This window comes from Anoplopoma fimbria, chromosome 1 (assembly GCF_027596085.1).
Source record: "Anoplopoma fimbria isolate UVic2021 breed Golden Eagle Sablefish chromosome 1, Afim_UVic_2022, whole genome shotgun sequence".
Lineage (NCBI taxonomy): Eukaryota > Metazoa > Chordata > Actinopteri > Perciformes > Anoplopomatidae > Anoplopoma > Anoplopoma fimbria.
Genome location: NC_072449.1, coordinates 657,375 through 670,000, shown reverse-complemented (window position 1 = coordinate 670,000; position 12,626 = coordinate 657,375). Strand labels below are relative to the sequence as shown.

General features: G+C 40.0%; 1 protein-coding gene across 5 annotated transcripts in view; it reads left to right on the top strand.

Annotated features, from left to right (window-relative positions):
- Nucleotides 1-10,402, top strand: part of lrch3 (leucine-rich repeats and calponin homology (CH) domain containing 3) — a 21,303-nt gene extending 10,901 nt beyond the window's left edge. For 3 of the 5 annotated variants that reach the window (XM_054596235.1, XM_054596254.1, XM_054596263.1), the window contains exons 14-20: nucleotides 879-932; nucleotides 2,506-2,536; nucleotides 2,615-2,728; nucleotides 3,870-3,955; nucleotides 4,677-4,814; nucleotides 5,514-5,591; nucleotides 7,659-10,402. In XM_054596235.1, coding sequence (XP_054452210.1) covers nucleotides 879-932; nucleotides 2,506-2,536; nucleotides 2,615-2,728; nucleotides 3,870-3,955; nucleotides 4,677-4,814; nucleotides 5,514-5,591; nucleotides 7,659-7,808 — 651 coding nt within the window. In that variant the 3' untranslated portion in view covers nucleotides 7,809-10,402. The remainder of the gene's footprint in view (nucleotides 1-878; nucleotides 933-2,505; nucleotides 2,537-2,614; nucleotides 2,729-3,869; nucleotides 3,956-4,676; nucleotides 4,815-5,513; nucleotides 5,592-7,658) is intronic. The other 2 variants (XR_008531120.1, XM_054596246.1) reach the window with 2 other exon arrangements.
- The last annotated feature ends 2,224 nt before the right edge of the window (nucleotides 10,403-12,626 follow it).

The following is a 12,626-nucleotide window of genomic DNA, read 5'->3' as shown; positions in this document are numbered from 1 at the left end:
CACCACAGACACGTGATCACCACAGACACGTGATCACCACAGACACGTGACTACAGACACGTGATCACCACAGACATGTGATCACCACAGACACGTGACTACTACAGACACATGTGACCACAGACACGTGATCACCACAGACACGTGATCACCACAGACACGTGACTACAACAGACGTGACTACAGACACGTGATCACCACAGACATGTGACTACAACAGACATGACTACAGACACGTGATCACCACAGACACGTGACTACAGACACGTGATCACCACAGACATGTGACTACAACAGACGTGACTACAGACACATGATCACCACAGACATGTGACTACAACAGACATGACTACAGACACGTGATCACCACAGACACGTGATCACCACAGACACGTGATCACCACAGATGACCTCCGGTTGGTTCTCGGCGGACGGTTAGAGTGTTGAGTCAAACTCGTGAAGCTTATAGAAGATGAATCTGTCACTGTGTTTGTGGTCACATGGTTTGTGTTTCTCTGTCAGTGTGAATCGTGGTTCTGTTGCTTAACCTCGTGTGTGTGTGTTCTTCATCTGTGTTCTCCCTGTGATGGATGTTCTGGGTGGCTGACATGTCAGAATGACGGGATGGATCAGGGTTATATGTTAAACACCGAGGTTAAAAGCACGGACCAAACAGCGTCGATAAGAAGAATAAATAATAATAATCTCAGTCCTCGCATACTTTATCACATCTGTTGAACTTTCATGTAGTCTCATCTGTCCGACTGGATTTGTTGTGGTTGTTAAATCTATGTTTTAGCCCCGCCCCCTCCAATGTAGGCCACGCCCCTCCACAAATGTTCACCCTCATGTCTGTCTGTCTGTCCATGCGTGTTCAGAATGTCTACCCATCCAGACGCTCCACCCACACAGATGACTCCGCCCTCTTCATGGTAAGAATTTGGCCCCGCCCCCAGAAATCTACTAACAACAAAAAAAATAAGAATACGAAAATCTGAACAAACTGATGTGAATCATTCAGATTTATGAATCGTCAGCATTCTGTGGCTGTTTCACAATAAAAGCCTGTGGAAAGCTTTAAAGAGTGACCCGCATTATAGCGTGGATACACACACCCACAAATCAGAATAAAGGCATTTACATCCAGTACAAAGGTACAAACGGGTAGTAGAAGTAGGACGAAGGTACAAACGGGTAGTAGAAGAAGTAGTCTGATTGATAACCAATAACTTCTTAAAGGTACATCAGAGGGTCAGAGGTCACGTCAACCCTGATCCGACTGAATCTACATAAATCTGAATGATTTGAATCAGTGTGTTTCCTCTAAAATCTAACATCCACACCTGTCACTCATTCCTCATCAACCTGTCACGCACCCCCCCCGTCTGTCTGTACACCTGTCTGTCTCTCTGTCTATCCACCTGTCTAACTCTCCGTCTGTCTGTGTGTCTGTCTGTCCACCTGTCTGTCTGTCTGTCTGTCCACCTGTCTATCTCTCTGTCTGTCTGTCTGTCCACCTGTCTGTCTGTCTGTCCACCTGTCTATCTCTCTGTCTGTCTCTCCGTCCGTCTGTCTGTCTGTCTGTCTGTCCACCTGTCTGTCTGTCTGTCTGTCCACCTGTCTCTCTATCTGTCTGTCTCTCTGTCTGTCTGTGTCTTCACTACAGTTCTCTTGGATTGTTTATCATAACTTGTTGAGTCTGAAGAATAACATTGAGTTCACACTAGTTGTTTATGATCTTGATATTAATGCGTTAACAGGAAACACATTACACATTCGAGTATCATCACTTATTCAAATGAGGAATGGAAACATAAACTTTTGGATATTAAAGATAACAGTTTCTATTGTAAATGAAATGTAAAGTGAACTTCATTAGTTATTATTAATACATGATATAAAAACTAAATCTTCTTCTTTCAATCCTTCATGTTTTATTCTTCCTCTTATCAACTTTAATTTCCTCCATTTTTGTTCTTTTATATTTTGATATTTGTCTTCACTTTCTCTTTAGTTTGTTCCTCTTTTTTTACCTCCGTCCTTGTCTGTCTGTCCGTCCGTCCGTCTGTCCGTCTGTCTGTCTGTCAGTCGGTGACTGGAGTGTCTGTAGACGGCTGTCGTTCTCTCGCTTCTGATATCTCCACCTCCTGTGTGCTGCAGGTACTGCAACGTGCATGCTGCTCTCGGTCTGTCTGTCTGTGTAATTTAACGATCCCTCTGATATTATTCTATATTTTCATTTATGATTATTGGATCTCATGTTGGTCCGTCTCTTAATACCGTCTGACTTCCTGTCTGTGGCTCTTTGGTTCCTACTGAAGACGTCAATCTTTAGCTGCTCGCTGTAGTTTTATTAAACAAAACAGCCGTTGGGGACTATTTTCAGCAGCGGATTAATCTACTATGGTGCTGTAGTGAGTGTTTGTTTAACTATAGAGTGGGATGATGGTGGTGGTAGAACATGTAGAACCTTCCATAACTCCGTCCTGTGTTGTGTCTCTTTAGGGGGAGGACAGAGCTGCACTGTCTCCAACAGGTAAGAGGACACATTAATGACTCCATCAAGTTTAACTGATTGATTTCTGTTTATTGATCGATTGTTTTTTACTTCCAGCTAATCAGTCGCCCTCGTACCCCAGCTTAGGGGGCGTGGCCTCCTGTCGGACAGCCGGTCCGAGACCAGAGAGCTTCCTGTTTCGTCTCGGTCAGAAAGAAGAGAAGAGGAAAGGTGAGGTGTTATTAGTTAGTAAATTCAGAATATAGATCATATATGTGATTGAGGGATTGCCTCCACACAGCTCTCAACATGGCTGATCAGGCAGCTAACGGAGTTTAGTTCAGGGGTAACCGTTTCCATGACGATGCTGTCGGTCAGGACGGCGTGATCAGCTGTGACCTCACTAATCAATATAATTAGTGCAGAATAATCAGATTCCTGATCGATCAGAGTGTTTGTGTGCTTCATGTTATCATTGTCAGTCTATCTGGATTCATCTGGATCTGGGTCCGTGTTTATCTGATCTATCTGGATTCATCTGGTCCATGTTTATCTGATCTATCTGGATTCATCTGGTCCATGTTTATCTGATCTATCTGGATTCATCTGGTCCATGTTTATCTGATCTATCTGGATTCATCTGGTCCATGTTTATCTGATCTATCTGGATTCATCTGGTCCGTGTTTATCTGATCTATCTGGATTCATCTGGTCCATGTTTATCTGATCTATCTGGATTCATCTGGTCCATGTTTATCTGATCTATCTGGATTCATCTGGTCCATGTTTATCTGATCTATCTGGATTCATCTGGATCTGGGTCCGTGTTTATCTGATCTATCTGGATTCATCTGGTCCATGTTTATCTGATCTATCTGGATTCATCTGGTCCATGTTTATCTGATCTATCTGGATTCATCTGGTCCGTGTTTATCTGATCTATCTGGATTCATCTGGTCCATGTTTATCTGATCTATCTGGATTCATCTGGTCCGTGTTTATCTGATCTATCTGGATTCATCTGGTCCATGTTTATCTGATCTATCTGGATTCATCTGGTCCGTGTTTATCTGATCTATCTGGATTCATCTGGTCCGTGTTTATCTGATCTATCTGGATTCATCTGGATTCATCCTGATCTATCTGTTTATCTGATCTATCTGGATTCATCTGGTCCATGTTTATCATCTGGTCCATGTTTATCTGATCTATCTGGATTCATCTGGTCCATGTTTATCTGATCTATCTGGATTCATCTGGTCCATGTTTATCTGATCTATCTGGATTCATCTGGTCCATGTTTATCTGATCTATCTGGATTCATCTGGTCCGTGTTTATCTGATCTATCTGGATTCTCCTCTGTGTCCTCAGGTGAAGCTGCTCAGACTCAGGAGGAGACTCCTGCTGCTCCTCCTCTGGTGGGAGAAGATGCTGAGCTGGTGGAGCAGCTCAGGAAGGTTGGTCCTCCATCTCCTCACAGAAACACTCTGGTCCTCCATCAGGATCGGAGTCTTCAGGATCCAGGGGGGGTTCACGATGTTCACGTGTTTCATGATACTGATACTGAGGATTAATAACAAACCTTCTCTAAATACATTAAAGGTCAAAGTAATGTCCACACAGATAGTAGTGTATACATTATAGGAAAGAGTAACGTCTGTCTCTCTCTCTCTGTCTCTCTGTCTCCCTGTCTCTCTACCTGTCTCTCTCTCTCTCTGTCTCTCTGTCTCCCTGTCTCTCTGTCTCCCTGTCTCTCTCTCTCTCTCTGTCCATCTGTCTCCCTGTCTCTCTGTCTCCCTGTCTCTCTGTCTCCCTGTCTCTCTACCCGTCTCCCTGTCTCTCTGTCTCTCTACCTGTCTCCCTGTCTCTCTGTCTCCCTGTCTCTCTCTGTCTCCCTGTCTCTCTACCTGTCTCCCTGTCTCTCTGTCTCCCTGTCTCTCTACCCGTCTCCCTGTCTCTCTGTCTCCCTGTCTCTCTGTCTCCCGTCTCCCTGTCTCTCTGTCTCCCTGTCTCTCTGTCTCTCTACCCGTCTCCCTGTCTCTCTGTCTCCCTGTCTCTCTACCCGTCTCCCTGTCTCTCTGTCTCCCTGTCTCTCTACCCGTCTCCCTGTCTCTCTGTCTCTCTACCCGTCTCCCTGTCTCTCTACCCGTCTGTCTGTCTCTCTGTCTGTCCGTTCAGAATATCGAGGCTCGTCTGAAGGTGTCGTTACCTAGCGACCTGGGAGCAGCTCTGACAGACGGGGTGGTGCTCTGTCACCTGGCCAATCACGTGAGACCTCGGTCCGTCCCCAGCATCCACGTCCCCTCCCCCGCTGTGGTGAGAAATATTATTGATATGAATAATAATATTATGAAAAGTATTATTATTATTTATTGTTGTTATTAGTAATGTTATAAATGTTATTATTATTGTTAATATTAATAATAGAATGAATTACAATTATTATTAATAATATTGTTTTTAGTATTGCTCTAAATATTATTGTTTATCAATGTTATTATTATTAAATGAGACTGAGACTGGCTGCTGTTGGTTACTAATAATATTATTATGTTACTAATAATATTATTATGTTACTAATAATATTATTATTGTGTTTTTACTAATAATAATATTATGTTGATTACCAATAATAATATTATTATGTTGGTTATTAATAATATTATGTTATTATGTTGGTTACTAATACTAATATGTTGGTTATTAATAATATTATGTTGGTTACTAATAATAATAATATTATGTTGCTTATTAATGATATTAGTATGTTATTAATAATATTATGTTGGTTATTAATAATATTATGTTATTAATAATATTAATATGCTGGTTATTAATAATAATAATATTATGTCGGTTATTAATAATATCAATATGTTGGTTATTAATAATATTAATAATATTAATATGTTAATATTATTATGTTGTTATTAATAATAATATTATGTTGGTTATTAATAATATTAATATTTTGGTTATTAATAATAACTCTGGTTCTGCGTCTTTGTCCTGCAGCCTAAACTCACAATGGCCAAATGTCGACGAAACGTTGAGAACTTCCTGGAGGCGTGTCGCAGGATCGGTGTTCCACAGGTGAGTCAGTCTCATCATACCTCACCTGTGATGCGTGTTAATCCAACCATCTGATCAGCAGCCACACTATTGATCTGATCAGACGTTTGATCCTCAGATGGTCAGTGATGTCACAGGAGACGTTCAGCTGTATTCTAACTCTAATCACTAAATTGATCTGATGGAATTGATTGATCAGGTGGGCGTGGCTGTGACATCACTGTCTGCTTCTCCTCAACTAACAGCTTTCTTTCTTCTCTTTCATCTTCCTGTCTTTCATGAATCCTTTTTTTTTATTGTCATCTGTCCAAACTTTTGTCCTCCACCGTGTCATCCCACCTCGACCCCTCAGGACAGCCTCTGTTCAGTGGGGGGGGTCCTGGAGGGGGGCGGCGCCGTTTACGGGACGGTGGGCGTGTTGCTCTCTATGGCTCCGCCCCCAACCGGCCCCTCCCCTCGGGTCCAGATGGCAGGCTTCGCCCTCTTCTACCTGTCCATTATGTCGGTGCTGTGTGCCCTCTACGTTCACCTGGCACCGCACACCTGAGCCCGACCGGAGAACCCGATGTCTGACCACAGAACCATATCTAATGAAGTCAGAGCCACAGCACAGAATCTAAAGTAACCGTCTGTATTTAAGAAGCAGACGTCGTCATGGTGACGTCTCCCGTTGGTTTGTGACGTTTTGAAGCCTCAAGTTCAACGTTTTGTTGAACTTGTTTTTTGGGGGTTTTATCAACCAGTGGACAGGAAGTGAGGATATTCTTCTGATCTCTATCTGTTGATCAGAACTGGTGGTGGTTGAGGTCCATCAGGCTTAGAGCGGACTCTCATCACAACAGAACCCTTTCTTCCTGAAGAAGCCCTCAAGATACTAGAAAGCAGAGAGGATCAGTGGTAGTAAAGGTTAAGGTTCTCTTGATTAGCGGCTGGTAGTACCTGATCCGGATCAGACCACACACAGATCTGTGTGGGACTTGTCTTAACTTGGCTTAACTTCACTAAACTTAGACGAGTGAGACTTTACTGGTCTTATGATGGACGAGTTGACCTTGACTCAGCTCTTCATAACCAAGAATAATCCAGATCATTGACTTTGGTTAAACTCTCAGAGGGTCATGTGATCCCTCAGGTGGAGTTCAAACGATCCCTGAACCTGTTTCCTTCCTGTTGAAGCTCCGCCCCCTGTGCCTTGTGTGTGTGTGTGTGTGTGTGTGTGTGTGTTTTTTTACAGTTTTTACTATTTGTAAAGCCCGTGGTCTCTGAAATAAGGTCACATGGTCAACAGGAAGGGGCGGGACTTAGCCTCCATTGGACAGTACGTTCCTCATAGTTCAGTCAGACCGGAACTGGTTTAAGTAGACTTTCCTGTGATGGCACTGTTTGATGATGAGGATGACGAGTGAGGATGATGAGGATGACGAGTGCTGCGATCCTCTGCTCTGATGAAGATTAATAAAATGAAGTAAATCACCTCGTGTATGTCTTTAACTCCTTAATGTAAAAAAAGATCAACAGACACGATGACATGTTGATGTTAATATAGAAGATATGAATGTTATTTAACATAATATATAACATTTATATGTTACTTAACATTAATATATTATTGAACATTAATATATTATAGAACATTAATATATTTAATTAAGCCTTTATTAGTCCCACAATGGGGAAATTATTTCTCTGCATTTAACCATCCCGGAGGAGCAGTGGGCTGCAATGAAGCGCCCGGGGAGCAACTTGGGGTTAGGTGTCTCGCTCAAGGACACCTCGGCATGTTGCCGGTAGAGGGGTTTGAACCACCAACCTTGTGGTTACGGGACAAGCGCTCTACCTCATGTGCCACAGCCGCCCCATAACATATTAATATGTACTTTAACATAAAACGAGGTGTTTCTCTCTGAGTTCTGTCACTTTCTCCCCTTTTCTTTCCTCCATCAGTTCATTCTGTGTTTCCATCCCTTGTGTTGCCATGGTTACTGTTGTTTTTCTCTTTGTTTTGGTTTGCCATCCGTTGACCCTCGTCTCCGTTGTGTTTTCTTTCGTCCCGCTGTGCGTCTTCTTCTGTGGTGTCCGTCTCCGTAGACTCAGCTGTGTCTTCCTCTCCACATCCTGGAGGAGCGAGGGCTCCCCCAGGTGGCCGGGACCGTCGGCGCCCTGCTGGACCTGGCCCCGCCCAGACACCCCGTCACCACGACGACGCCCACCACACCTGGCCCCCCCGCCGGCGTGTAGGACACCGCCACCGCACACGCTCAGTCCGCCTCCTGTTAGTGAGAGTTAAAGGTCCTGGTCTGACGGAGAAACCGGTCCGGCTCTCAGAAGCTCAAATGATCAAAGTTTAAGTAAGTGAGGCTGCTCAAGGGCCCCCAAGATAGAACACAGAGACTCTGAGAGACAGAACGCTTCCTGTTAGCACAACATAACAATATGTTCTTCAGTCAGGAACCTCATCAGGACAGAGTTTATTATAATCATAAAACACAAACATTAAACATAAACATTAAATATTAAACATGAAACATTAAATATAAAACAGAAACATTAAACATGAAATATTAAACAGAAACATTAAATATAAAACAGAAACATTAAATATAAAACATGAAACAGAAACATTAAATATAAAACAGAAACATTAAACAGAAACATTAAATATTAAACAGAAACATTAAATATTAAACAGAAACATTAAATATAAAACAGAAACATAAGAGGGAGAAGGAGTCCAGCTTTCTATGTTATCAAAAACATTCTACAGAAAGAAAAGAAAGGATACAGAAATGACAATCATAACAATAGTTTGTAACTTTACTGTTTGTGATCTGATGTAGTCACATTTAATAATCGATGACAATGACGTCGCTAACTGCTAACGCTGGCTAACGTAATGTTGTCCTTGTTGACAACATTAATCTCCTGGACACTGTTGGAGCGATGTGGAGGATGAGCTTTGGTTTTATTTATTTATGCTGAAGGATGGACAAAACGTCAAACTAAGATCATAAAACACTAAAAACAAGATTACATGAATAAAACCTAATGTAGCTAAATGCTAATGTTAAAACATTTGAGCATGAAAATTAATCCCTTTTGAAAAAGTGGGTTTCGATATCGTGCTGCTAATTGCTAACAATAACTAGCATTTATTCAAATAACACTAATGTAGCTCTCTGCTAACGTTAGCCAACATTAAGGTAGTTGGTTTGGAGATTTACACTAACATAGTCCACAGCTAATATTAATTTACGTTGTTAGGCTTGTTGGTTTGTAGATGAAGCTAACACGGCTCGCTGTAAATATAAGCTAATACTAACTTGGTTGAGGATTAAAGCTAAGCTAAAGCTGGTTTAGAGTTTAATGACAGCACATATTGATCCTCATTGCTCATATTGGCAACACAAACTCCAACCATCTAGTTAGATAACAGTTAGCTAAAAGTCCTGCAGGTTTAAAGATTAAACATCAGCTAGCAGTAATGTTAAACATTAGCGCGCATTAATCCACTCGGTCTGGTTATGAAGCTAATGTAGCTTCATGCTAAAATTTGTTTAGATTGATCTTTAACTGTTTAAAATACTGAACGCAGGTTTACACGAGTAATCTTCAATTCAAGCTAACATTATGAACCCAGTAGGTTTGAAAATAAACATAGGCTAATGTAAGGCTTGAACTGATGCTAAGATATCTCAACGCTAATGTTTACTAACATTATGAACCCAAAAGGTTCCCAGGTAGCTAACAGAAGATAGGGCTAACATTAGAAAGTGCTGACGTCACCTTACATTACACAGTGCAAATGTTAGCAAACATAAGACTGGAGCTAAAGCTAAGGTAGCTTAGTGCAAATGTTAGCTAACATTAGGCTGTGGTAGTGTTAGCTTACATTGAGCTAAAGCTAAGGTAGCTCAGTCCTAATATTAGCTAACATTAAACTTGAGCTAAAGTTTGAGTAGCTCACTAATGTTAGCTAACAATAGACGTTGTTTTCAGTTGAGTCCTCAGCTCTGTTTTCTCCGTCAGATCCAAACGTCAGAATTTAGTTTCCTATTTAAAGCTTTATTGAGTTCTGATTGGACGTCAGTTGGAATGACATCAGCGATCATGTGATGGTGACAAACGTCTTTCTGCCCTGAACTCTGACTCACAGGATCTTTATCAGACGGAGGAGAACTCTCCTCTGTTCACACGATGCTTTACTGTTTTCTACATTTCTGTCTCTCAGGTGGGTTACCTGTCTGTTGTTTCAGGCTCCTTCACCACCTGGTTGATCCTCCTCCTCTATGACATCATCAACAAACTGCTTCATTGATCATGTGAAGAGACTCAGTCAGTTGATCAGAGGGTCATAATCAATAATTGATTGAATCAATAAAGTGATCTAAATAAGAGTAATTTATAAAAAACAATGTAATAACGATAATAAACTTTATTTCCAAACTAGTCAAAGACTGAAATATTTTAAATTGTAGAAAATCTTTTTCTGTAATTTATTAAATGAATTCTATATTTATGAGGACACGTTTCTGTAGATTTAAAGTCTTTAGAGAAGATCTTCAAACAATGAAACAATTAAAGTGTTTTTTTGAAAAATGATCCGATGGTTTTAGAGGGACGTCATCTTTGACTGGTTTTAGTCACGAGACGATAAAAACACTTTAACCTCTAATGACGGATGTTTAACGAGTCCAATCACAGACAGAGACTGAGGAGCTGCTCTGATTGGAGGAGGACCAGCAGGTGATGACCAGCTCCTGTCCATGTTTCTGTTGCATTTTGGGACATTCTTTATGTTCCACAGCCACACTACTACAATCTCTGTTGAATAATTGTGTACAAATATACTTTGTAAATATATATATATATATATATATATATATATATATATATATATAATATATATATATATATATATATATATATTTATATATATATATATATATATTATATATATAATATATATATATATTTATATATATATAATATATATATATGTGTGTGTGTGTCATAGAGCTTCATGGACAGACGCAGTCCAGAATCATAGGTCAAAGGTCGTTGACCCAAACATGAGTCCTGATGTTTATTCACATCAGAAACATTCAGTGTGTTTTACATTTATTATTTATTATTATTATTATTATTATTATTATTATTATTATTATTTGTGTTCATCACTCCGCTGACATCATGCTGCATTCAGGGGACGTGGGACATGAGGAACAGGTGTGCTGTCCAATCATGAGTCCTGAGTGGACAGGTGTCCCAACGGACGGACCAATCAGGTGGCTTCTTCTTTGTACAGATGTTTATTTTTCACTTCTTCATGTGTGTCTCCTGCAGCGGTGACGGGGGGGGGGGGGGTCATGTGGTTTTAAAGGACATTCCAGCGTTTTCTTCCTGGAGGACAAACAGACAGTTTTTCAGTTTTCTCACTTTGTGTATTTGTGCTGTATAAAAGATTTGAACACGTCTGTATGAAGAGTTGAGTTTAAATGCTTTAAATAAATATTTTAATTTGACTGTTCATGAGTTCATCGCTCCACATTCAGAAACTCACGTTCTGTTCCATTATTAATCACATGTATTAAGTATGATGTATAGTATAACAGTTTGATTTAAAAACATAAAATCAGTTTACTGAAGAAACATTAAAGTTTATACTTCATGTTTATGCAGACCAACCACTGCTCACTCTCACCAAAGCAGTCATTTAGATATGACTTACCGCTGGCAACGCTTCGCCTCCTCCACCCTTTCTAGTATAGAGCTAACCTTTCATAACAACTGTCGAAATGGAATTTAAATTCTAACCTCGGGCTCATGTCTGTAGACCGGGGGTCTGAGGGTTCATCTCAAGTCTCTTAAATTGCCTCCTCGTTTCCTTCACTTGCGTCGTTTCCTTCCTTCCAGGAAGTGTTGTGAGGACCGACACGCCCCCTCATCGTTCATCTGTTATCTGATTGGACGCTGCAGCCGATCGTCCTGATCTGATATAACTCACCATCACTGGAGTTTAATACCAGAGTGATGACAGATCACACACTGAATGCATTAAAGTTAAAGAGAGTTAGAGAGAGTTAAAGAGAGTTAGAGAGAGTTAAAGAGAGTTAGAGAGAGTTAAAGAGAGTTAGAGAGAGTTAGAGAGAGTTAGAGAGAGTTAAAGAGAGTTAGAGAGAGTTAAAGAGAGTTAGAGAGAGTTAAAGAGAGTTAGAGAGAGTTAGAGAGAGTTAAAGAGAGTTAGAGAGAGTTAGAGAGAGTTGGAGAGTCTGTCTGTCAGTAGAAACACTTTTACATCATTTATCTTCATTTCCATTCATTCATATGAGGCTGATCATTCCTGAGTGTTGGTTGATGAGTTATGTAATTCCAATTTACCCCGAAACATTGAGCCTAATACATTAATTCCAGTGTTCAGGAGAAAACATAATCATATTCTGGATTATTTAATGATGACATCACAATCCCAATTCAAAAACATACAGATGTTAATAATTAATAAATAAGACAAACGCATTTCACCGGTAGAAATCAGTCCTTATGAGCAGAACATAGTATAAATACACAGAACATAGTATAAATACTGAGAACACAGTATAAATACTGAGAACATAGTATAAATACACAGAACACAGTATAAATACTGAGAACATAGTATAAATACACAGAACATAGTATAAATACTGAGAACACAGTATAAATACTGAGAACATAGTATAAATACACAGAACATAGTATAAATACTGAGAACATAGTATAAATACTGAGAACATAGTATAAATACTGAGAACACAGTATAAATACTGAGAACATAGTATAAATACACAGAACATAGTATAAATACACAGAACACAGTAAAAGTGTTTCTACTGACAGACACAGTATAAATACTGAGAACATAGTACTCTCATAGTATAAATACACAGAACACTATAAATACTGAGAACATAGTATAAATACTGAGAACATAGTATAAATACTGAGAACATAGTATAAATACACAGAACATAGTATTACACAGAACTCTCTCTTTAACTCTATAACTCTCTCTAACAC